This window comes from Haliotis cracherodii, unplaced genomic scaffold (genome assembly GCF_022045235.1).
Source record: "Haliotis cracherodii isolate W230 unplaced genomic scaffold, xgHalCrac1.p SCAF_4, whole genome shotgun sequence".
Classification (NCBI taxonomy): Eukaryota; Metazoa; Mollusca; class Gastropoda; order Lepetellida; family Haliotidae; genus Haliotis; species Haliotis cracherodii.
Genome location: NW_027266297.1, coordinates 24,685,575 through 24,713,118, shown reverse-complemented (window position 1 = coordinate 24,713,118; position 27,544 = coordinate 24,685,575). Strand labels below are relative to the sequence as shown.

Here is a 27,544-nt window from a genome sequence, read left to right as displayed (position 1 = left end):
TACTAGTCCGGACTGATGCCGATTTATAGTGCTAGCCCACTGAGATACCATGCCGCAGTTTAACATGAATACCCCACTCAGACACAGTATACTGACTCCGAGCCGACCAGTCCTTGTTTCAGCTCCTTAATGCCGAGAGCCAGACAGGGTAACAACAAGTACCATCTTTTAACGTCTTTTGGTCGAACTCCGGACCTTCCGCTCTCCGGGCGGACGCTCTACCATTAGACCACGGAGGCGGTCTCTTGCCAACTGAGATACCATTGTCGTAGGTATACTGTCTCTGAGCCGACCAGTCCTTGTCTTATCCCCTTAAGGCCGAGTGCCAGGCAGAGTAACAATAAGTACCATCTTTTAATGTATGTTGGCCGTGGATGGGGCTTTCGACGTCTGGGCAGACGCTCTTCCACTCGAAAACAGAGGCGGTTTGCATCTTTTAATCCGTTTCAATTCACACAATTATATCAAAGACAGTAATTTGCGATAAACCCGCCGTCCTCGCGAATCACATTTAGAAACACTCAGTGAACGCAGTGTAATAAAAACAACAACAACAACCAAGCAGCAACTTCATGCTCACATTTCCAATGTATATATCTAAGTATATGTTGGTAAAAGCAAATAAATTCTAGTGCATCACGCTTATAACAACAACCAGTATTAAAGGTTTAAATGGATGAGAATAAGTATTGAATAGAAATGTATATCATAAGGTAATATATATTGAGCAATGTCTCTGCACCAGTAACATACTGGGGACGTGGTGCATTCAAGTATGACGTCATGCATTACCCCTATATAAGTACTGGCTACCTGCATCACCCACAATGCAGGCTGTTGACTTAACAGGGGAACCCTGGCTGTTATGATGATGATGTATCTGGTAGCACTGTTGTGCGCAGGCTTGCCACTCCTCGTCGCTGGGGGTAAATAATTTGCTTTCTTATTGACTCTTGTTAGATGCTGTTTTGGTAGGATATGAGACTACATTACATATTGTATCAGGGTATTATATTTTACTTGAATAATTCGGTTATACCAATTATTCTCAAATAATACCTTTTAGATATTATTGCGGTGCTAGTGGTGCCCGTTGGATTTGCAATGATTTCAATGATTTGCACGTTTTGATATACGTCTATAGATTACACGTTCCTTTCAAACTTGACCCGTGAAGATCGGGGTTAGAATAGGTCTTTACTATCCCATGCTTGTCGTAAGAAGCGACTAACGGGATCGGGTGGTCAGACTCGCTGACTTGGTTGATTCATGTCATCGTATCCAAATTGCGTAGATCGATGCTCATGATATCAATCACTGGATTGTCGGGTCCAGACTCGATTATTCACAGACCGCGTCATAGAGCTGGAATATTGCTGAGTGTGGCGTTAAACAACAAACAAACAACTAACCTTTCCGGTCTTGAATGTGTACGAAAGTTACATACTTACTCATACAGTCCAACGGCACATTCTTACAAGGCGCAGCGTCAGGCTACAAAATCGTACTTGTGTGATTTATTCATAATTATCATGGGCATTGTGTGATTAGCGGGTGCTACCGGTAGGGCAGCACATGTTTATCCTTTTCGCAAACACCTGGTGTAGTTACTTATTTTCAGTGATCCATTCACATACTTTCCACGGTTATTTGCCTTTACTCCGAATGGAATCTGTTTGGGCAGATAATCGAGGCTGGTATTCCGAAAGAACTGAGTCCTGTCTAGTGTTGTAGGATAATTTGAAGACTGTATATATTATAGAGTAAAAGCGACACAAATCTTTAATATACCTTTGTACGATTCCGACTATCAAAACGGCTATTGCCATGTTAAAGGGTCATTACATCTAAGCAGACTTTATGTATCACCTCCACGGGTCTAGACACTGTAATCAAAACCACGTGTGATTTTTCGACATTATCTCTGTGTATGAAGGGTAATCAACTACTAAATTGGTATACATGTACGTCATACGTTTTAAATGAGCAGATCCAAGGAACTGCCAATGGAGGTATGTAAAGCAAATTTGCAGAGACTGCCAATTAATTAAGTCTTGTCTTCATCCACTGTTACTTAAAAAAAATTATTTTTTTAAAATGACTCATCCGATTAAATTTTTACAGGGGTACTGAATGCTAATGCCTCAGCGGTAATCACTGTTTCCCTCACTATAAAGTGAGTGAGTTTAAGACACGCCGCTTATAGCAATATTTCAGCAATATCACGACGGGGCACGCCAGAAAAGGGCTCCACACATCGTACCCAAGTGCGGAATCGAACCTGGTCGTTCGGCGTGACGAGCAAACGCTTAAACCACTTGGCTACCCTACCGCGCCTTCCCTATAAAGACTTGAGTGTTGAGCAGTATAGTTTGTAAATATGATCACGGTATCTCGGTGCGCTACGCCTACAGTTTTCTGAAAGCATTTTATACAAAGGTTTCATTCTGTTCTTAAGAGAGGAGTTTTTACGTAGAATCATATATTCCAGCGACTGATAAAAAGGCCTGTGTATCCCTTCATACATAAGCACCCGGTATCCCATTGTTTAGCTTTCAGCCGAGTGTGACGAGCTCATTATAATTTGCTGAAGGTCGGTCATGAGTATCAAATTTGATATTAAAATTCACTTAACAGTTGGATGATTTTATCTTATATCATTTTCTATGACAGTACTTTGTACAGCCTGTGTGTCCCTTCTCCTTCAATACAATGTGTATATAAATTGAAAAGTGTTTATAATCAGTGAAGAGGGCTTCTCGTGTATTTACAGGTTGTGGTCTGTGATTAATTGCTGTGGGTTCGTCCTGGTATGTTATTAATTCTTCAAGGAGCTGTTGCGTGTATCAGAACCAGGATGTAGTAGACAGTGAAATCCTCTGAAACTTGATATTCGTGTATCTTAAGATGGCGCTATGTCCAGCACAAAGTAGCAAAATGCATCCATCAATTTCAAATCGGTATAGACCGCCTCCGTGGTCAAGTGATAGAGCGTCCGCCCGGAGAGCGGAAGGTCCGGGGTTCGATCCCCGGCCGCGTCATACCAAAATACGTTAAAAGATGGTACTTGTTGTTACCCTGTCTGGTGCTCGGCATTAAGGGGCTAAAAGAAGAACTGGTCGGCTCGGAGTCAGCTTACTGTGTCTGAGTAGGGTATTCATGTAAAACTGCGGCATGGTATCTCAGTGAGCTATATAAGTGCACAAATATTGGACGCGGCGTTAAACCCCTTACCTCACCTCAAATCGGTATGTGTTTTCTGGTTTGAAAAAAACAAACATCAAGATTTTCGTAGATGCAGTTATGATGTCTAGCCAGTGGGTGGCGGCTCTAGTGTTTAAAGTCACACTCAGGAATATTCAAACAATATGACGGCGGGCTGTCTGGACCAGTAAGTGAGTTGGGTTCAACGCCGCTTTTCTGTCTGGCCCAAACATACCATTGTGGCGTACGACGACACGGAACTAACCACATATAAAACCCAAACGCCAGAAAAAAAACAGTCTCGATTATCTGCCCAAAACAAATTCCATTGGGCGAAAAGGCCAAATAGTGATGAAAATTTTAGAAAATCACACAAAATCAGTGATGACACCAGGTGTTTTGAAAAGGGTAAGCATGACCTGCTCTACAGGCAGAACTCGCACCACTGACGCCGCACAGCAGTCCTCCTAGCGACGGCGGCCTGTAACCAACGTCGAATCTTGACGAAAACAACCAGGCAATTCAGTAAAACGATATCGTAGTTACTGATGTTGTTGAAACAAAAACAGTATGTTAATTTTGAATTAAAATGAGCAGCTATTCTGCTGCTTACAAGAAAGGAGAAGCCCTTAAGAAAAATGTTTTGCAACGAATTAGGGGAGGTGTGCTTAGGATGAAAGTCGGGGACCTTTGTCCACCAGCAGAAACACCGATCCAGTTTAAGTAAATATAAAATGTCAATGCCAGACCAAAACCAGTCTCGATTATCTGCCGAAGTCACATCAAGTCAGGTCAATAAGTATCTGCAGTAGTGAGTTGATAATTTACAGAGCGATTGAATGGCGCTTTGGGGATCATAGATACACCATGGCGCGCCAGATGGTGTTGGACGGAATCCCCATGAGGGTCATGGTGCACGTGGATCTCCAATATCCTTGGGGTCCACGGGTGGCCCAGTCGTCTAAGGCGCCGCGATTCGCTGTGCAGAGTTGCGTCCCTTGGGCACGTAAGAAACCTATAACTGATGGTTCGAATCCCGGTTCGCCCCGATTATGTTTCTAGATTTGTCAGCACCATACCCGTGCTCGTGGGTTTCACCAATGTGGTAAACGTCTGAGACCTTTCCTCCAAACATTAAGCTGACATTCTAACTGGAATACTGTTAAAAGCGGCGTTAAGCCCTACTCACTCACTCACTCACTCACTCACTCCAATATCCCTTTGGAGACAAAAACGAACACGGGCATACTTTTGTTTGTTTGTTGTTTAACGCCGCAATCAACAAAATTCCAGCTATATGACGGCGGTCTGTAAATAATCAAGTCTGGACCAGAGAAACCAGTGATTGACATCATGAGCATCGATCTACGTAATTAGGATACGATGACATGCATCAACCAAGTCCGCGAGCCTGTGACCACCCGATCCCGTTAGTCACACGGGCATACTGCTGACAGTGTTCATAGAGGGGACAGCTATGGGAAATGAACCAATGACCAAAGTCGTCCTCATCTTATCTATGTTTCGATGAACAAAGGGGCACCGGTGGCCCAGTCGTCTGAGGCGCCGCAATTCGCTGTGCAGAGTTGCGTCCCTTGGGCATGCCAGAAACCTATGATTGTGGGTTCGAATCCCGGTTCGCACCGATTATGTTTTAGGTTTGTCAGCACCATGCCCGTGCTCGCGGGTTTCACCGAAGTGGTATAACTGGAATACTGTTAAAAGCGGCGTAGAACCCAACTCACCCACTCGATGAACAATGGTGCGAAAATGGTTTAAACACGCACCCCTCCCTCCGGTGTTTTGTTAACTAGTTTGGAGCTATGTGACATTAAAATTTTTGTTTAATTTCTTCGTAACATCATTATTAGTGATAGTGTTGTGGTTAGGGTTAAGGTATTTCTCATAATGAGACCTGGGTTTGATTCTCTGTTTGGTCCAAATTTAAACACAATTCTTGTTGTCTTGCTGCACAACGTTAAAAATACATCTTTCGTTATGTGTCAAAGGTGATTCTTGTGATTATTGTTCTACGTCTTTAATCAATAGTCCAGCAATATCTCTGAGTCGGGCACTATATGGTCTTAACATATTTTATCCATTTGAATCGAGCCCAGGTCTTCCGTGGGAGTCTATATCCACCAGGCTACGCAACCGACCGTAGTTATCATTTTTATCACAAGGAATCGTATTTATTCTCTCCTTTTATTAATGTTTTGTCTTCAGGCAGACGCAACATCAACATGGCAGTGTCGGGATTGTCTGATGGCGTCAGAACCTTCAACAAAGGCACAAAGCTTGGACTGGTTATTGCACGAGAACGCGCACGGCTAAGCGAGAGAATAACAGAGTAGGTTGAAAACGCCAGTATACCAGTGAGACTGGCGCATACCTGTATAAAGGGCGGAGTGGGTAGCCGAGTGATTACAGCGTTTGCCTCTCGCGCCGAAGCCTGGAGTTCCAATCCCACATAAGTCCACTATATTAAGGCCTTTGTTTCCCCCACCAAGGCTCGAACAGTGGAGAGAAAAGAGATACTTAATGTATGAGACATTTTCATTTTTTCAAGAATTTACTAATCGTAAGCATCATCATTACTAATCCTGAAGTTTGAGTCAATTGGATATAATGTCGGAAGTTTTTTTTCTTGTGAGTCAGTCCCCACAAGGAATCCGAAACACTATACACAGGCCCTCGACAGCAGAGTCAGGGTGGTATCCAAGTAGAGGGGAGGTGAAATTGTGTTTAACATCCGTTCAAGATTTATGGTACTTCTATAGTGCATGCTCGTGTGTGTGGCTGCTTGCACGAGTCCGGACTAATGCCGATTTTATAGTGCTACTGAGATACCATGCTTCAGTTTAACATGAATACCCCACACAGTATACTGACTCTAGCCGACCAGTCCTTGTTAAGCCCCTTAATGTCGAGCGCCAGCAGGGTAACAATACACGTCTATTAACGTCGTTTGGCGGTGGGATGCGGCTTCCGGGTAGAAATACAAGTAGGTTCCGGTGTCGTAGCGACCGACTGAATGAGATCGGGTGGTCAGGATCATTGTGCAACATCGATTCCCGCCGGCTTGGATAGTTGTTCATGCTATCAATCACTGTTATGCCTGATCCAGATTCGCCTATTTATATGCCGTTGCGATATAGTTGTAATATAAATGAATATATTATAGTGTTAAACAAAATTCAATCAATATCTCACTTCATATATCGACTTTAATAAATTTTCCGGTAAGAATCCTCAATCTCTTCGGGGCTGTGGGGTAAACCTGTGGTTCAAGCGTTCGCTCGTCACTCCAAAGACCCGGGTTCGATTCCGCACATGTGTACAATGTGTGAAGCCCATTTCTGGTGTCCCCCGCCATGATGTTGCTGGAATATTGCTAAAAGCGGCGTAAAACCATACTCACTCACTCACTCCATCTGTTCACCTCTCCATCGCAGCAACCATATACAGAGCGCTCGACAGCTTTCGGTAACAACCGAATCAAACTCATAACGACAATATTTTACCAGAAATCCTTGTTATATATAGCTGTTATGTACTTTTCAGTGATTGTGCGGCCAAACTCGAGTATCGACCGATAGATGGCGTGTGCAACAACGTGGATAATCCTATTTGGGGTGCGCCTCTGCAAGCCATGCGTCGATTTCTTCCAGCCAAGTATGATGACAGTAAGTATCATAATAACTCTACCCCGACTTCGCGTTTATGGGTCATGTGTATGAATCTTAATCCTGATTTGTTGAACCACACGATTACAGAACAGCATCCAGATTATTAACTTACAAGCCAACTTCTTCTATAACGAAATCGGATATAACGAATAGTCGACTATACTAATCGACTACTTTGATAATCCCCGACATGTGATAATCAACGGTATCAACGAACCATCCACTATAATAATCCCCTACGTGTGATAATCAACGCTATTTATCCTTTATGAAATGCATAATCTGCTTTCGAAATAGGAAAAGGGCTTCCTACAAAGATGAAAAGGCAGTAAAGCCAAACTATTTAATTATATAAAACGTAAGAGATGTAAAATCGTAGGTAAAGCAACTTCCAAATGTATAGTGATTCTTTACGAAAAAGATGCTATATTACAACGCCTCATCATTGTAGGGACCGCCTCCGTGGTCTAGTGGTTGAGCGTCCGCCCGGAGAGTGGAAAGTCAGGGGTTCGATCCCAGGCCGCGTCATACAGAAATACGTTAAAAGATGGTACTTGTTGTTACCCTGTCTGGCGCTAAGGACTGGTCGGCTCGAAGTCAGTATACTGTGTCTGAGTGGGGTATTCATGTTAAACTGGGGCATGGTATCACAGTGGGATAGCACTATAAATCGGCATCAGTCCGGACCAGTACAAGCAGCCACACACACACACACACACACACACGTGCATGCACGTCGCTATATAAGTGCAATTATCTTGGACGTGACGTTAAACCCCATTTCACCTCACCTCATCACTGTAGATCACGGCAGTCCTCGCTTGTACGGCGGAGGCAAGAACCCTCTGCCCAGTGCCAGGAAGGTCAGCACGGAGTGCTTCCCCTTTGATAGCAAGGATACTGAGGACAGGCCCTTCTCCCAGATGGTGATGCAGTGGGGGCAGTTCCTGGACCACGACATCTCGGGCACGCCTGTAACTGGGGGTGAGTACTCTATTGGTTCGGTGAGCATAGGACTCCGCAGAGCATTGCTTCCCAAGGCGACTAAGTTGGGTCGGCGGCCAAGGTTGGTGACTTGGTAATCGTGCCCTGACTATGGAATCCTAGAAGGGACATTGTCGCCCTTTGGTAAAATAATAATGATTATTCAAAGCGCGACAATACGACACACTGTTGCGTTGTCGATTTGTCGCTCTTTGATTAATTTTGACACTTTGTGCTTGTTTTTGTAAGGATGACAACGTGACAGTTTCCATACCTAACAGCGGCACATATCGACCACATGTTTGTCAGACTCTAATTGTCACATACCGCCGTGATATCGGTGGAATATTCCTTACTGAGATGTAACACAACAAACAAATAAACGGTCAAACAGTATAGATGGTTGTTTTAACTTCTACAGCGAATTGGCATTAAACATTCAGAAATATGTAACATGTACCGTATTTCCTCTATTTTACACCGGACCTGCACTATACGCTGGTGCTTGGTCATACTTTGTGTCCAAAGCCTCTATAAGACGCCGTGTCTCTAATGAAGGCCTGGTCAATCATTTGATGAAATTAATTAATGTCGAAAATGACAGTTCCCTATTTTATACTGTGATGTGTTGGTGATTAACAATGTCCGTTTCCTGCAAATGTACCCTTGGTATGGCTGTAGAATGTGGGAATCGGCAAGGCAGTGAGCTGCCACTGTGCTAGTATTAAACAGAATTGACGCCGGGTCAACGACGAAATTTCGACTCCCGAGCAGTTTAATAGAGGAAATGCCGTAATTCGTTATGATTCATTCCTCCACCCACACAGCTCTTTGTTACCTACGTGCTTTGCCAGCGAGGTGGTATCGGAACCATGGTGTCAGTGCTCGGCGATACGCAATCAGTCCAGTCACTGTGCCTGACCACCCGAACATCTTCAGCTGGCGTTGAGCACAAACGTGAGTGACTGTGAAGCGCAATACCCACGGATCTGTCTCTCCAGCATCCTCACTTAATTAATTTTCCCATGAATGGGGGGGGGGGGGGGGGGGGGGGGTAGAATTGGTCTTCAGCAACATACACTGTATGCTTGTCGTAAGAGGCGATTTGGTCAGGCTTGCTGACTTTGTTTAATGCATATCATCCCTATCCCAATTGCGATGCCCATGATGTCAATCACTGGATTGTCTGGTCCAGACTCGATTATTTACAGACCGCCATCATAGAGTTGGAATATTGCTGAATGCGGCGTTAAACAACAAACAAAGTACGTATTTGAAAACCAGATAATTAACCTGTCTCATGCTGTTTTTTATGTCTCCTGACAGAGACAGGCTGTTGTCCCGGATTGGCTGCGAATGGTGTCCATCCACACTCCAGTTCCGAGTGAGTACCTACAGTTGTGTCCCCATCCTCCTCGATGATCCAGTCCCGTGAAGACCCGGGTTAGAATTGGTCTTCAGCAACCCATGCTTGTCGTAAGAAGCGACTAACGGGATTGGGTGGTCAGACTCGCTGACTTGGTTGATGCATTTCATCGTTCCCAATTACGTCATGATGTCAATGACTGGATTGTCTGGTCCACACTTGATTATTTACTGACCGCCGTCATATAGCCGGAATATTGTTGAGTGCGGCGTACAAACAAAAGAAACAAATCTATTATCCAGCTTGTCGAGCTGTTGAGTGAGAGAAAGGTACTGAAAGTGGCAAGTAGTAACAATTCCGAAGGGAACAGAATGGAGATATTATACACTGGATAATCGAGGATATATCCTTATCAGTCTCAGCGACAAGCAATCGACATCGAGGACATGGGTATTTAGGTGAGTTGTGTTTAACAACGCTTTTAACAGTATCTCAGTTATATCACGGCGTGTCAGCATAACGTGGGAGGAAAGCCCGAAGTGATGCAGGTCTCAGACGTTTACCACTTCAGTGAAACCCACGAGCACGGATATGGTGCTGACAAACCTTGAAACATAATCGGGGCGAACCGGGATTAGAACCCACAATCATAGATTTCTGGCGTGCCCAAGTGACGCAACTCTGCACAGCGAATTTCGGCGCCTTAGGCGACTTGGCCTACCGTTCCCCCTACTTAGGAAGGGAACCATTTATAGTATTGTCTATTTCTTAGTACAGTATTGTCTTAGCTCCAATGGGTGTGTTCAAAAAGAAAGCGACGTAAACAACCTGCTCACTCACTCACTCACTCACTCACTCACTCACTCACTCACTCACTCACTTACTTACTCTTGATTACAGAGGACCATGTTTCCCTATCCCGATTCCGCCCGGAGACAGACAGTTCAGGAACTGCATGGAGTTTAGTCGGTCCATACCTGTCGATGAGTCATCTGGTAAATATAAGCCACAGAACTCTTTCCATGATCATCAAGAGGCCATTGTATGAAAACAACTATATCACGAGCTCTGTCACTATCACTATAAATCACTATCAAATAGTGATGACACCAGGTGTTCGCGAATAGGTGAGCTTATCCCATCCCACCGGTATTATCCGTCACACACACATGCAAAGGCAAGGCAATAGTTTATGTGGACAAACACAAAATATGGAATTACATATGACATCATCAAATTTTTAAATGTCTTTCACATGTGTACAAGGAAAAGTGTCTGAACCATCATAAATAAAACTGATGCTGAGTACCGCGCTCGTAAATGCGCGAATGCGTCATTTCTATTGCGTGAATTTTGTTTGTTTAAAGCCGCACTCAGGAAAATTCCAGCTATATCTCAAAGGCCTCTAAATAACAAAAGTTGGTATGGAACTTGAAGACTTGTAGACTAACACATTGTCCCCGAAAAAAAAATATATACTGTAAATACAAATAATCGTACAAAGGAACCCTCAAATTTGTAAATTTCCTTGAACGGAGATGGAGGTGAGAATGGATTGGGAATGATAACTAAGATAAATTTATAGATTCTTACCAAGTCTCATTCATATCAGCACAAGTCACCTTTGATAATCGGGCATATATGTCAAAAGTGATAAGGTCAATTTTACACAATAGTGACTACATTAAATTTGGCTCTTGTTCCAAGAGAGTACTAATTCAATAGTCAGGTAAAATGAAGAGAATTTAGGTGACAATGAATGTCATACATACCAACAGTTAAGCACAAAAACTGAAAGGGTTTCTAGTGGAACGTGTTCAAAACGATTAAATGTGTGATGTTCACAGAGGGTTGTCACCGGGAACAGATGAACTCCCTCACCGCCTACATAGACTCCAGCCACGTGTATGGAGGCTCGGATGAAGAGACGGCCATGCTGAGAGCTCACACCGGGGGTACGTATTGAAATATAGAACTATATACGCCTTGAAAAGATTAAGCGCCCCTTAGCTCTTTTAGCCATGTTTGTTGTTTAACACCGCACTCAGCAATATTTCAGCTATATGACGGCGGTCTGTAAATAATCGAGTCTGGACCAGACAATCCAGTATTAATACCATGAGCATCGATCAACGCAATTGCGATCGATGACATGCATCAACCAAGTCAGCGAGACTGACCACCCGATCCCATTAGTCGCCTTTTACGACAAGCATAGTCGCCTTCTACGGCAAGCATGGGTAGCTGAAAACCTATTCTACCCAGGAATATTCACGGGTCTCTTTTGGCCATGAAGACTTCTCCCCAGGAGCTGACGCCTGTGCCTGTCACACAACAGATTCCCCTGCACAGTAGCCATGTTGTAGTCATGGAACCAGCAACCCTACATCATGACTGATCCATCACGAAGGAGTACTGGGAGACGAATGTTCCTGGGCATCTGTGCCATGTTTCCTTGCCTCCAGCCAAGATTTTGCCCGTCCGTGGCGCTACAAGAATCTGCGCTCATTGGATCACACAATAGGGCACATGACCAACCTTCTTGACCTCAAACCTGATAATTTGAGTCAAACTATCAATGTCCGCCATGACAATTGTTTGTCGGACATCTAGTCCTCCTTCAGAAAGGTGCATGTGGGAAGGCGTTGTCGCCTAACCAAGCAGAGCAGGGCCCCGTTCCACAAAGCGATCTTAGCGCTACGATTGTAGTAAGTCAGTGTTAAAGAATGGGAGTTACGATCGACTTAGCGCTAAGATCACTTTGTGGAACGGGGCCCAGGTCACGATCTTCGCATGCTGGCGTCACATGAAACGGTCCCGACCTTGAACGGTTCTCAATGTCATGACGTTTCCGTGCCCGTTTTCTTGTAACCGAATGGTGGCAACCGACCTGACGACCAACAGCTCACTCCTTCATTAATCATGTCTATTATTCGCAAAATTTTGGGCATCAGATACTCTCCCACGAGCCCTGTTGAACAAGAATTAACACTACAGTTCGGAATAATTTCAAACTATGCTTGGATTTAGCAGTCGCGAGTGGCTTACGCACCAGAGCCGCTAGCAATCACTCACATCTTAGCTGTCCATACCAGTTCGGGTAATTACCATGCTGATATTACAAATTACATTCGAGGTCGAGCGACAGTGATTAACTTTTTCAGGCGGCGGTTACAGTTTTTTCATATACACATAGTTGGTGAGTGTTTGTTGCATTCTTCACCATAGTCAAGACTATTACGGCCTCAAGCAATGCTTTATCAACGTCAATTCTGTGGTCATGTTACCAGCCTCTGAATGAAAAAAATATTTATCTTGTTAACATAAAACGTTTCTGTGATATATTAACAGGGCTGATGGAGACGACAGGAAACGGCGACTTCCTTCCGCATACCAACCAGACCACCTGTGTGAAACGCAACGGACATTCCTGCTACGATGCTGGTAAATGCATTCAATTGTACGATTCCGACTCGATCAGAATCATGTGTTGATTGAATCACTACCAAATAGTGATGATACCAGGTGTTTGCTAAAGGGTGAAGTTAAGGGAGAAAATGTTATTTTCGTAATCTCCTCATTCATTTCTTAAAATTTGATATCATATTTAGGTACTTAATCTACCTTGCAATGCTATGGCTAGCGAAGGATACATAAAATACGATAAAATAATCACTCCAAAGCAGGGAAACCCTGTATCTACATGTAATTATACAATCGTTTGCAGGGAAACCTTGTATCTACATGTATTTATACAATCGTGTGTAGTTACTGAGATGTACAGGTTTGTGAAAAGGAAAGTTATTTGAAAGGAGTTAATTTTGTCAACGGTCTAAAATAAATGTTGTCGACATATGCATACACCCAGAGGGGATCAGATTCAAAGAAAGTGTAATATGACCTTTGCGTGTACTTGGAACATAAGTTTGCGTTCAAGCGGGTACCAAGTTATGCACTAATACAAGTCGTTTTTTGTTGTTGCAAGATTCTGTTACACAATAAAAGAGCACCTGCAAATAGACTATACTCCAACGTAGAAGGGTCCGACTAGTGACATTCAGGTGTTTGGGGGATTTGTTTTGAAGAAGATAATTTGTTTTAAAAAATAATAATTCGTTGGATATACTTGATGCTCTCATGTTTAATTCTTGTCTTTCAAACATCATTTCGTATGTTTGTATACTAGTGATAGATGTGGACGTATAATATTCCATACAACAGTAACTTACCCCTATATCGTAGAGACGGTGCCTTCACGCATGCCACCAGCCACATCATATACACTTACAGGGCGCTTAAACGTCCTAAGATTCAAATCACTCTGCAGATGCTACTACTACTACTACTACTACTACTACTACTACTACTACTACTACCACTACTACTACTACTAAACATCATAATAATAATAATAATATTAATAATAATAATAATAATTATGAGCAACTTGTTACCTTTAGTTATGCCAGAATCCGATGATCATGGGTTCGAATCCCTGATTGGCTCTGATCATGATTATTGGATAGTCAGCACCATACCCGCATGGACCCGTTAAACTGACATGCGTGATATAACTGAAATATTGTTCCAACGTTAAACCCAACTATTCCCTCTTTCGTCCATGTATTTTTCAGGTGACGTCCGGGTAAACGTGTTCCCAGGTCTGACTGCCATGCACACCCTGTGGGTGAAGGAGCACAACAGAATTGCCACCAAGCTAGCCAAATTTAACAGTTGGGACGACGAGAAACTGTTTCAGGTAGCCCGTAAGATTGTCATTGGAAGTATGCAGCACATAACCTACAACAACTGGCTGAAGAAAGTCCTCGGTGATAATGTCTACCAACTCTTCGACCTGGCCAAGACATATCAATACAACGCATCTTTAAACCCCGGCGTCTTCAACAGCTTTGCTACGGCTGCGTTCAGGTTTGGTCACTCTCAGATCGCTGGACACTACAGGGTAAAGAAAAACCCTAAGCTGGATATAGCGAAGATGTACATGGACACCTCATATGTCACAGAGAGCTTTGAAAATGTCATGTATGGAATCATTGATGGTGTCAGCCAAAAGGTTGATGAATCATTTTCTACAGGTAGGGACACAGAAGGAACAATTAGCTGTCTGAAGTAACGAGTAATTGAGTTGGCTTAAAAGCCACTTTTAGTTGTTAAATTCATGTAACAAAGCGTGGAGGCAGTAGATGATTGCAGTTTGCCAAACACGAGCAAGGGTGTGGTTCTGGGACGGTTTGGTAATCGAAGGATCAGAAACGCAGCTTCTCCGTTTAATGCGAATATTTAACCGTCAGTGTGCGATGACATGGCTCACGTCATCCGAGCCTATCAAAAGTTCTTTATATTCAGAAGTAGAATGACAGGCATGAGGTACGTAGAGGTGAGGTGAAATGGGGCTTAACATCGCGTTCAAGATTATTGCACTTACATGTATATAGCGACGTGCATGCATGTATTTAGCGAGCCTTGGCGAGTTTAATACATCGTGTATATTCGTTAATAATACAGGATATTTACCTCCCCAAAACACACAAGTCTGATAACCTATTTATCATATAATGTCATTCTTTAATTCTGTCTTCGAAAATCTGTTCTCATCGCTCATCGCAAGTTTTCCTGGATTGTGCGTATTAATATGAATTGTAAGATCAGTGATTTGTCAGTCGGACAGTGCCAACAGTCAATATAGTTCTAACTGAAACCTGTTTCTTGGACAGTGGCGTGACTACATATAGGCAAAATAATAAATGTCTACACATATTGTTTCTAATTCCCTTTCGCGGCAACCCATCGTTCCGCCCCCTAGAGTAAATGCCCTTTATGAAATGTCTTAGAGTCTGCCTGTCCTTTCATAACGTTACGAAGTGCAGAGTCCGATGTACACATAGCGATAAATGAAACACTAACATTTCGGATGTATTTCGGCCAACTGAAACTGTTTTTAATTGGGGAAAAGCCCCAAGTCACAGAGGTCTACAAATACAGATCGATATGGACACTGATCACGCCAGGCGAGGCTTAGTGTCCTCGCTAAACTGTTGATAAATTATATGTCCAAAATTACCAAAACTTGACAAAATCTCTCTGCTACATCCCAATTAGACTTATGAATTCGGTATCTTTGACTATTGTTTTGTATATTACAACGATTATCCCAATAGTTCTCCAGATTCCCAATAGTAAATTCTGACTCGATCACCGATTGACAAGGGCGACGCCATGTTTGTAAACACTAAACGTAGTAACCGAGAAACCTACCCATTATATGATACAGTTGTATATTTACCCCACTGTTTACAGGTGTGACTGACCACCTGTTTGAGAACACGTCTAACCCAGGGGTGAGCCTTGATCTAGTAGCGCTGAACATTCAACGAGGTAGAGATCATGGACTGCCTCCTTATATGGACTTCGTCTACCAGTGGTCCAAAGTACCTGGTATGAAGAATCTCCTTGCTGATGATGTGAATGTACCCAAATGTGCCGTTGGACTGTATGAGTAAGTACGTAACTTTCGTACAAATTCAAGACCGGATAGGTTGGTTGTTTGTTTGTTGTTTAACACCGCACTCGGGCATATTCCAGCTATATGACATCGGTCTGTAAATAATCGAGTCTGGACCAGTCAATCCTGTGATTCACATCATGAGCATCGATCCACGCCATTGGGACAAGATGACATGAACCAACCAAGTCAGCGAGTCTGACCATCCGACCCCGTTAGTCGCCTCTTACGACAAGCATAGTCGCCTTTTACGCCAAGCATGTGTTACTGAAAACCTATTCTACCCCGGATCTTCACGGGTCACCGGATAGGACAAGTACCCGATGAAAGGCGTGGGATTGATAAAAAAAAAAATGACATATTTCTGTTAATTAAAATAAGGTTCTTTATTTGAACATTATTTAGGGACTGCTCATTTTAGGGGAGGGGGGGGGGGGGGGGGGGGGGTAAGAAAAGTTATATGCATGATGTTATATTGTGTGTGTGCGCATGTCAAGTTGTTGGGGAATCAGCCAAATATGATCAGTCTTAACACCCGTCTCACTGCCGGACGCCCCACATTGTAACGAGTGAGTGAGTATGGTTTTACGCCGCTTTTAGCAATATTCCAGCAATATCACGGCGGGGGACACCAGAAATGGGCTTCACACATTGTACCCATGTCGGGAATCGAACCCGGGTCTTCGGCGTGACGAGCGCACGCTTTAACCACAAGGCTACCTGACCGCCCGTAACGAAGTATTTATTGAAAAATCTTCAGAGTACTGACCCCTTACTTTACCTACCAGAAAATACAATACTTCAAACTAAATAAATATCACCTCTCTTGGTACAACAGATAGGAAAAACATATTTAAAGATGGTGATTTTGCCTATTGATGTTGCATGTCAGGAGTCTGAGCCAAGTTGACTTATTCCTGGGCGGCATGAATGAGAAGCATTTGACGGGAGCTATGGTGGGACCTACGTTTGCTTATATCATCGCCACACAGTTCCATAACCTACGGTACGGGGATCGATTCTGGTACGAAGGACTGGATCCAGATCACGGGTTTACTAAAGGTAGGGCGTTTACTTTGACTTCCATAGCGGAATCAATATAGCCCATAAGGCGTTCGAAACAACAATTCAAGTTGAAATATGTCATGGTCTGTGCTTATTATTTATATAGGAACAAGTATATGAATGCAATTTTATAATTTCAAAATGCCTGTTTATAACACCAAAATGTTCTACAGACAGGACGTCAAAGCATTGACACCAAAGTATGCTTCAAATATTTATTGAATTTCTTAATGCGCTCACTTAGTTGTTGTCCGTGTCTTCTGTATCAAATGTACTACCACACCTGCTCATAATATTCCAGGCAACATATCAACACGCGTTTATTAAAGAAAATGAGTATTTGAAAATGCCTAAATGGGGTTGGCGGTGGGGGTGGGGGTGGGGGTAGAAGAAGTGCTTCTCAATTTATCTTTCTTTCGCGATAATGCGGTCATCAACAAAATGATGATCTAGCATAGATTCAATACGGCTGGCAGGCCAATCAGAAATTAGAACCATGCATCTCGAAAGCAATAATTCCACTTCTTTTCGAAACATTAATTTCTTTTCGAAACAGGACATAAATCAACTTTAAGGGGTATAGAATTACGTTCTGAACTTTGAAAAGACAGGAATTTTATCTCCTAAATGTCGTGATAGAATCAGAATGTTCAAAATGGAAGATGATTTCCGAACACATACGTTGTTTTTCATTTCAGCACAGCTAGATGAAATATGTAAGGTGACCTTGGCTAAAGTGATCTGTGACAACAGCAAAATCAACAATATCCAGCCTGATGTCTTTAAACTTCCAGGAGCTGGGTGAGTTTGTAATGGAGTTCGGGTTTCCACACTTAGGAGTGAGTGAGTGAGTGAGTTGGGTTTAACGCCGCGTTTAACAGTATTCCAGTTATATCACTGCGTGTCAGCTTAATGTGGGAGGAAAGCCCGAAGTGATGCAGGTCTCAGACGTTTACCACTTCGGTGAAACCCACGAGCACGGGTATGGTGCTGACAAACCTAGAAACATAATTGGGGCGAACCGGGATTCGAACCCACAATCATAGGTTTCTGGCGTGCCTAAGGGACGCAACTCTGCACATCGAATCGCGGCGCCTCAGACGACTGGGCCACCCGTGCCCCCTCCAGACTTAGGAATTCAAAATAAGCCTCAAATACTTCACCACTACCAACATCCTTGACCTCTCTATGGTTCTTTAGATACCTAATGAACATATCCATAGTGAGTGAGTATGGTTTTGCGCCGCTTTTAGCAATATTCCAGCAATATCACGGCGGGGGACAACTGAAATGGGCTTCACACAATGTACCCATGTCGAGAATCGAACCCGGGTCTTCTGCGTGACGAGAGAACGCTTTAACCACTAGGCTACCCGACCTCCCCTCATATGAGAATGAAGCCTAACAATGAAACATGTGGATGAAGATGAGTTTAAATATATGAAACATTTTTTTATTACAGGAACATGAACGTGAAGTGCAGAACTCTTCCATCAATCAACCTCCGGAAATGGACAGACTAAAACCTGTTTGAAATCAGGTCTTCCTTCTGATGCACACTAACCCACTCCCAGATCTCTGCTATATCTTCTTGCAGATGAACGTACTCACCCATTCCCAGATCTCCGCTAGGTCTTCCTTCATATACACTTGCTAACCCATCATTCCGCCGTCAGTCTTTTATGGGCTGTTCTGGCCGATCTCCGAAGTCCAGGGTCTTTCTTCCCATGTTCGTATGTTTTACTTCAAGTCGACATTTCTGTGTGACGTGAAAATTGAATCCTCTCTTTAAAACTTTAACTGACTTGAAAACGCATTCGTATGTCTTTGTGTTTTCCTGGTACATGACCTGTCTTTCCGGCTGATCTAGTGCTTTACGACTAATCCCTTTACTTTCACAAAGATACGAATAAAAGTACCCCTATCCGTTAGTCGCCTCTTACGGCAAGCATGGGTTGCTAAAGACCTATTGTAACCCATCTTCCCGAGGCAAGGAGGTTAACTGACTATAAAAGTCCAGTTTCCACCCTTGCCGAACTACACTGGAAATCCTAGGCTCGATCGTATCGCCACCTGTGGCTATTACGAGTTGTGTCCCTTCTATGCCTCTCCTATGAAATTAAAACATATATCTTTGGATTCAGTTTTGAGGGTTATTTGTCAAGTTTGTTTTGACAAACTTTGTGTTTTGAACCCTTTTTTGAACTGGTCAAGACTATGTGTATTTTAATGTTGAACTTTAGTGATATGTGATACATTTATAACCAACCTGTACCCGTTTTTCAAAGCGTTTTCAAAGCGATCTTGCTGCAATGTTAGAGAGGGACACACCTACTGTGTTTTGAAAATTTGATGTAGCCCCACAGTAGAGCATCTACCGCTTATTTATACATTTGAAACCTCTCCCTAAAGCGCTCGGTTTCAAATTAGGTTTATATCCCAGGCATTGAACCCGAACTGGGCACGCAAAATATCCCTGTCAATAGATGAGTATAAAATACTCTGTGTACCATACATCTTCTCTTACGATCGTCGTTTGAAGCAAGAAGGTGGATCCTGGCGATGGTGGCGGTTGTTGTTATGGTTATAGCACGGCCTTCCCAGCTGTTGCACCATTGCTTAATATGTAAACCAGCATGCCGGCATATGACGTCATATAATCGTGGAGCCTGGAAGATGGGGCAAAAACGGTCGCCCTGCTTCATAGCTGATACCAACATCTTCTCCACGTTTAAGTTAATTTTACCAATTATTGACGTGGTTCTAGGGTTATACTTTGTGTAATCAATTTTCTTGTTAAACTCGCTACATTAAGCTTGCTTTTTGTGTTTCATATGTGAGTAAGTGAGTGTGTTTGGTTAATGGTGCTTTGAAGAGTATTTCAGTTACATTACGGGGTCTCAGCTTAATGTGGGTGTAGAACCTGTAGGGCTAATATGGGATTCGAACACACAATCAAACGTTTCTGGTACACCTAAGGGTTTCAACTCTGCCATTGCGGCGCCTTAAACGAGTGGGCCGTCAATGGCATTGTACTTACTCTGAGGTCAAATGTCAAACCGTAAACAGATGGCACCGTATATGTCCTCAAATATACGTCAAGATGCAACAAAAAGTAAGATGAGTGAGGTTTGATGCAGATTAACACCGCTTTTGCCGAAACATCAAAGACAGCTAGCAGTTCACGTGGAAATCAACCATAGATATTCGGGGAGACGAGCGAACGTTGTAACGACAAGTTACCCCACAGATGCAATCACACAGAGCACAAGGATATGTTCATATTGAACCATGACATTATAAGTTGTCAACGATCTCGAGGGTATATGGCGCGGTGTTCCCTGTATGTGGTCCTGTGTACCCAATGCCTTCGGAGTTCACATACAGGGGACATCCAACATATGCCCCGTGGGATCTGTTGACAAAATTCGGTATCTCAACGACATTCATTCATGCAGACCGGAATATATGGCCGAAGTTTCACTGAGTAAACCGTTTTGATTCAGCTATTTTGTAAGCGACGTAACTGGCATATGGTCGAGGAAAGCTGGTTTGAGCATGTCTATTCAGAGCTGATGGAAGACAGCGTGTTTACCACCGAAGGGGAGAACGAACGGCGGCATGTTACGTTCAGGAGGTCGTGTCGTATAGTGGAGGGGGTGTTAAGGTGGGGGGAGGAGTTTGTGTGCAGGAGGCAAACGCCACGTCGTTACAGCTCAACGTTACATGGATGACATTCGTCTTGATCGTCCGATTGTCCTACCACTTCTACAACAGCTGCCACGTGGTGTCCTTTATCAGTATGACAACGCCACACCCATACAGCCCGAATCGTGCAGAACGTCCATGCAGCCCACAACGTCAAGGTTCTGCCGTGGCCTGCACGATCCCCAGACATGTCCCCCATAGCTTTCGCTCGTCAGATACCACAACTGTTCACGAGTTTCATAAAACGGGAGCGAGTATAGTATTTTATTTATTACTGGCCATTTATAACGTTTTTAGAATTATACTGTTGAGTGTGAATAGGCTGACACCTACACGACATAATCCAACTGAGTTTAACACAGTAATACTTCAAATACGTCAAAAGTTGAAACGTATGAATTTAATACTATCCAACGGTCCACCTTTAGAATTCAGGCGTCCGTTCCACAAAATTATAGTAGCGTTAAGGTTGTCGCAACTCATATACTTTAACTTAGACCAACGACTGTCGTTGCGCTACCGTGCGATCGCCTTGTGGAACGTGGCCTTGCACCTCAAAGTTGACAATCACGTCACAATACCCGATGACGTCATTTGTGGAATTTTGTTGCAAGATCCTACGGCGAAACAATGCCATGTGACCTCAACCTAGCAACAAGGTTGCTGGGGTCATCGAGTGTGCATAAGCTCCTCTCAGTGATCTATCATCTCCACACGCAATGTCGTTGAATAAGCCAAGGGATGCTGAGAGCTTTCAATATTTGTTCGTGAAACGTGTTCCGAGAGTACATAAGCACGCGTTTTGGTATTACACAATGTGTATTACAGCAGCTGTATGTTTATTAAACGGGTGATCTCTTCACGGGCAAGTAATAAATACATTGTATCCTATGGTGAATGGAGGGCATACATGTCTTTATAACTTGCCCGTGAAGAGATCACCGGTTTAATAAACATACAGCTGTATAACACATTGTTTAATACCAAAGCGCGTGCCTATTTTCACGAACCAAACATGGCATTGTTTCGCCGGCGTCTCCTACGTCATAGGGCATTGTGATGTGACTGTAAACTTTGTGGTAATGGGCCCCGTCCCACAAGGCGATCTTACTGTACCGCAACGACAGTTAAAGTATGTGTGTCACGATAACCTTAGCGCTACGATAACTTTGTGGAATGGACACCTGAATTCTAAAGGTGGGGTGAGGTGAGCTGAAATGGGGTTTAAGTTCGCGTCTAAGATTATTGCACTTATATAGCGACGTGCATGTACGTGTGTGTGTGTGGCCGCTTGTACTAGTCCGGACTGATGCCGATTTATAGTGCTAGCCCACTGAGATACCATGTCGCAGTTTAACATGAATACCCCACTCAGACACAGTATACTGACTCCGAGCCGACCAGTCCTTGTTTAAGCATCTTAATGCCGAGCGCCAGACAGGGTAACAACAAGTACCATCTTCTAACGTCTTTTGGTATGACGCGGCCGGGGATCGAATCCCTGACCTTCGGCACTCCGGGCGGACGCTCTACCACTAGACCACGGAGGCGGTCTCTAAAGGTGGGCCGTTGTATAATGTCAAATTAATACTTGTCAACTTTTGATGTGTTTGAAGTATGTTTCTGTTAAACTCACAAGGATTATGCTGTGGATCGTGTAGATGTCTGCCTATTCACACACGACAGTGAAATTCTAAAAAAAGTTATAAATGGCAACTCGCTCCCGTCTAATACCAATTTTATGAAACTCGTTCGTCAGACATCAGATAAACTATTCACTCGTTTCGTAAGATCTGTTTTACACAGGAGCGAGTTTTTTTTATATATGATACACAGTTCTGATTATGTTACCGGAAATATCATATGTCACGAAGTTTAATCAAATATACCATACTGTTATCTGAACATTATGTCATTAACGAACGGATGGCGGGGGCTTCCCAACCTAATTTGTTTCAATGTCTACAACGGTCACATGAGCTTGTAAGCTCTGCCGTAACTTTAGGTCAAGACTCGATAGTTTACAGGCAGCCATGTTATGACATGTACACTGCATTGCGGTGTCATCGTCATCGTCATCGTCATCGTCATCACAACACATTATTATACTAATTGTGTGAGAAGCTGGCGGTACATTTTGTTTGTTTGTTTGTTTGTTTGTTTGTTGAACGCCGCAATATTCCAGCTATATGACGGCGGTCTGAAGATAATCGAGGCTGGACCAGATAATCCTGTGATTGTTATCATGAGCATCGATCCAATGACATGCATCAACCAAGTCAGCGAGCCTGACCACCCGATGCCGTTAGTTGCCTTTTACGACAAGCATAATCGCCTTTTACAGCAATGGGTTGCCGAAGACCTGTACTACCCCGGATCTTCACGGGTTAGCTGGTGCTACCAATACGACAGGACATGCTTACCCTTTTCGCGAACACCTTCTGTCATCACTGATTTTCAGTGATCTAGTCATATAATGTTAACCGCTATTTTGCCTTTTACACCCAATGGAATCTTTTCCCGCAGATAATCGAGACTGGTTATTATCTGGCATTGACGTTTTATGTTTAGATTCAAGCATAGTAATAACAAATATATACTGAACCAAATTAAAAACTTCACAATCCTAAAATTTTAACATTTTGACCAGTTATCATTGTTGGCCCTTATTGTGTATTTAAACAGTAATGGCCACGTGTTGTCTTCAGACAACACCCGTTTTTGTGCAGGTGAATCGATAAAAATCATGTGCACAGCACTATAGTGCCAAAAGTGGTTTTTCACGTGCAACTGGTCACGTGGCCATAATACCGCACGTGTTTTCAGCCATACTTGTTGGCAGTCATTAACACACAAAAAGAAAAACACAAGAAAACAAAAGTCTTTACGGCCATTTGTCATGCCATGCATTTCAAATGTGCAACGTGAACGTGCCATCGACATGTTGCAGACGGGAACGTCCGTAGCTAAAGTCGCAAGGACGATGGGTTGTAGTCGACGGACTGTTTATGATTTACAGACGCGTCTACAGCAAACGGGTACCACCGCTGATCGCCCTCGGCCAGGTCGACCACGTGTGACGTCACATGCTGAGGATCGTCAGATTGTCTTACGTCACCTCCGTAACCGATTTTTGACGGCTACATCAACCAGAAATGAACTGTGTAGGGGTAGACTGAGTGCGCAAACTGTTCGAAACCGCCTGAGAACTGCTCACCTTTAAGCACGACGGCCATACTGCGGGCCGATTCTGACTCAATTACACAGACGTCAACGTCAATTGTGTGCACAGCGACACTTACGATGGATTCAGAGGAATTGGAATCAAGTCGTCTTCAGTGATGAATCCCGATTTAATCTTCGATTTGCTGATGGTAGGGCGAGGGTGTGGAGGCGCCGTCATGAACGTTACGCCTAGTGTTGTGTACAGAAAGTTGACAGATTTCGGTGTGTCATGGTGTAGGGTGCTTTCTGTGGCAATGCACGTTCCAGGCTTCTTGACATCCGTGGCAACCTCAACGCTGCTGCTTACCGCGACCAGGTACTGGCACCAGAACTTCTGCCTTTTATGGCAGCACATGGACCCGGTTTGATCTTCCAGCACGACAATGCCAGACCCCACACAGCAATTTTGACAAGGAATTTCCTTCAGAATGCTGGAGTCAACGGCAACGTCATCAAACACGTCTGGGATGCTCTTTGCAGAAGTCTGCGCACTCTCCAGAACCAACTACAGAATTTGCAAGATCTTGGCACCATTTTGCAGCAACAATGGCGTCGTCTTCCCAATCATGTGTTCACAAGCATCACAAGGTCCATGCTGAGGCGTTGTGTGGCAGTTGTCAACGCACATGGTGGCCATACACGCTACTGAACTTGTGTGCCATCAGATTCTCGTGCTCGGGACTTATGATTTAAACTGTTGATGATATTACCGAATACCGTAGGTTCTTGGAACAAATTATGGTTACCACCGTTAATTAAAATCCTTCTTTGGACATTAATGATCAAAATTTACCTTCTCTGATACATTTGTCCGTTGTATACCATATATGGGATTACTTTTAAAAATGTGAAGTTTTTAATTTGACTCAACATATCAACATTCAGTATATATCAACATTCAGAGACGGTTCTGGTACGTTTGGTTACTAGGTTGGCTGTGACTAGCTTATGGTCCAAACAGAAGCAGTCCCTGTTTAGGTTCACGGAACAATTCAACCCGGATCTTCTCAATGATTCAACAGCTTGCATCGCAGGATAACAACTTGTATCAAAATTGGTTATTCGAACCACACTTCTGAAAGGTAAATCGTTAAAAGAACTGATGGTAAACCGAGACGTTACTATATGACAAAATCGTTTATTGACACTATATTCATTAAAGACGAGGGGTTTTAGAATTGATTGTAAATCGAGACGGTAGTATACTATGACAAAATGAATTATGATGCTTGTGCAGTTTTTCATTTGCAACACCTTGTAGTAACAGCATAATGTCATATTTACCCTCAATGTGTCATTGAGACAATGTTTATGAAGAGTACCTGTTGGGTGTCGACTACATGTAATTGTGGTGGTATTACAAGATGTTACACCTGCCATATTATGTTGCCAAAGAATCATTGCAACCTTATTGGTGAAACAGTTACCCGTAAATGTGACCAGGAAGTAAATGACCAACTATCAAAATGAGTTGTGTTTAACGCCGCTTTTAACAGTATCTCAGTTATATCACGGCGTGTCAGCATAACGTGGGAGGAAAGCCCGAAGTGATGCAGGTCTCAGATGTTTACCACTTCGGTGAGATCCACGAGCACGGGTATGGTGCTGACAAACCTAGAAACATAATCGGTGCGAACCGGGATTCGAACCCATCAATCATAGGTTTCTGTCGTGCCCATTGCGGCGCCTTAGACGACTGGGCCACCCGTTTGCAGAGTTTGGGACCTTTTGTTTGCAGTGTTTGGGACCTTTGGTTTGCAGTGTTTGGGATCTTTGGTTTGCAGTGTTTGGGACCTTTTGTTTGCAGTGATTAGGACCTTTTGTTTGCAGTGTTTGGGACCTTTTGTTTGTAGTGTTTGGGACCTTTTGTTTGCAGTGTTTGGGACCTTTTGTTTGCAGTGTCTGGGACCTTTTGTTTGTAGTGTTTGGGACCTTTTGTTTGCAGTGTTCGGGACCTTTTGTTTGTAGTGTTTGGGACCTTTTGTTTGCAGTGTTTGGGACCTTTTGTTTGCAGTGTTTGGGACCTTTTGTTTGTAGTGTTTGGGACCTTTTGTTTGCAGTGTTTGGGACCTTTTGTTTGTAGTGTTTGGGACCTTTTGTTTGCAGTGATTAGGACCTTTTGTTTGCAGTGTTTGGGACCTTTTGTTTGTAGTGTTTGGGACCTTTTGTTTGCAGTGTTTGGGACCTTTTGTTTGCAGTGTTTGGGACCTTTGGTTTGCAGTGTTTGGCCACTGCTTTAAGTCAAGCAACGTTTTGATAACGTCTGTAACAGTTTGTTCAAATCCAATTTTTAAGAGTATACTTCCTTTTGCTCGGCATTGTATATATCAATCCTTGTCTAGTTCATAGAAGAAGTGTAATTTCTTGAGACAGGCTGAATATCAATATGGAATAAAATACGTCCAGCTGATGCCAGTCATAAAAAAGTATGTTGACAAAAAAACCATTCTTCACAATTACCACCCGTGAAGATCAACGGGTAGAATAATTCTTCAGCAACAAAAGGCGACTGTGCTTGTCGTAAGAGGCGACTAACGGGGTCGGATGGTCAGACTCGCTGACTTGGTTGATACATGTCATCGTATCCCCATTGCGTGGATCGATGCTCATGATGTCAATCACTGGATTGTCTCGGCCAGACTTGATTATTTTCAGACCGCCGTCATATAGCTGGAATATTACTGAGTGCTGCGTTAAACAACAAACAAAGAAACAAAAAATAATTACGAAAACCCTCCGTCAATTAATCTAATTTTGACCTTTAAGCTCTATCAAAACAGATTCAGCAAGGATTCGAGACTGATGTTGACGTTGACGTTGACGTTGACGTTGACGTTTTGAATTTAACTGGTAAGTATGTTTCAAAACCACCATGGTACTTTCTGGTCTATGACTGCAATATCAGTGACTGGAAAGTTGACTGGAAAGTCTAGTTTAGGAGACAAACATTATAAAAGATTAAAGGCTTGGTATCTGGAAATTACATTTACCGAGGTACAGCGCAAAACTAAATAGACATTAATCAAAACGCATTTGATTGTTTGCATTCACATTTGTACTGGTAACATCAGTACAAAAGTTAAAGGTATATTTCGTTTGCACACGTAAATAATAACACACGATCTCCGAGGAATTACGAGTAATTTCTCCAGAGTGAATATATTTTGGCTTCCAACATTTATTCAAGGGGTTCGATAGTCATATTTCCATGTAGCTCGTACATCGTTCTGTATATTACCCTTTGCCTTTCTAAAGAAAATATGGACAAACCTTGGTTTCCAGATCACAAGTAGAGATACCAGCTTAAATGATGGAACGACGTCACATCAAATCGTCTATGACGTCATAAACAATGAATGACAATGGTTTGTTTTGAAGACTTAAACCGACATCTATAGCATTGAATTTACTCGTTGTGGATTGATTTATGTTGGCGAGACACAGCAGAAATTATCAACACAGTTTAGTCATAGCTCGGCCACCATCAGAAATGGTTCTAATTGTGTCTACCAACATTTCATTTCTGAAAACACCTCATCCAGTCCATAAACGTTAGGATATTAGTGAAAATATAATATCTACCTAATAGCCTTTAAATGAAGTCGATCTTATAGGATGTCCAGAGAAAGCATTGGATTCGACCATCGTGTACAGGATTGTCATATGTACATATGTACGGACAAAAGAGAATACCTTGGCATTCTGCCATCGTCAATGTATTGAGCTTCCGGCATCCCAAAGACGACTCAGACAGTCACAAGAAAGGACCAAGGCCACATG

General features: G+C 43.1%; 1 protein-coding gene across 1 annotated transcript; it reads left to right on the top strand.

Moving 5' to 3' along the window:
• Positions 1–842: 842 nt before the first annotated feature.
• LOC139478604 (peroxidasin-like) lies at positions 843–19,631 on the top strand. Its single transcript, XM_071261157.1, has 13 exons — positions 843–926; positions 5,431–5,554; positions 6,769–6,890; positions 7,698–7,877; positions 9,204–9,261; positions 10,144–10,238; positions 11,091–11,198; positions 12,595–12,687; positions 13,878–14,339; positions 15,562–15,760; positions 16,659–16,828; positions 17,530–17,632; positions 18,294–19,631. The coding sequence occupies exons 1-13, from the start codon at positions 866–868 to the stop codon at positions 18,352–18,354; spliced, it is 1,836 nt and encodes a 611-aa protein (XP_071117258.1). The 5' UTR covers positions 843–865; the 3' UTR covers positions 18,355–19,631.
• Positions 19,632–27,544: the final 7,913 nt, after the last annotated feature.

Excerpts from the sequence above, each read along its gene's own strand:
- LOC139478604 (XM_071261157.1), top strand. The coding sequence starts at position 866 with ATGATGATGATGTATCTGGTAGCACTGTTGTGCGCAGGCTTGCCACTC. Across the intron at positions 7,878-9,203 it reads GGGCACGCCTGTAACTGGGG|AGACAGGCTGTTGTCCCGGA; the intron begins GTGAGTACTCTA and ends GTCTCCTGACAG. Across the intron at positions 16,829-17,529 it reads AGATCACGGGTTTACTAAAG|CACAGCTAGATGAAATATGT; the intron begins GTAGGGCGTTTA and ends TTTTCATTTCAG.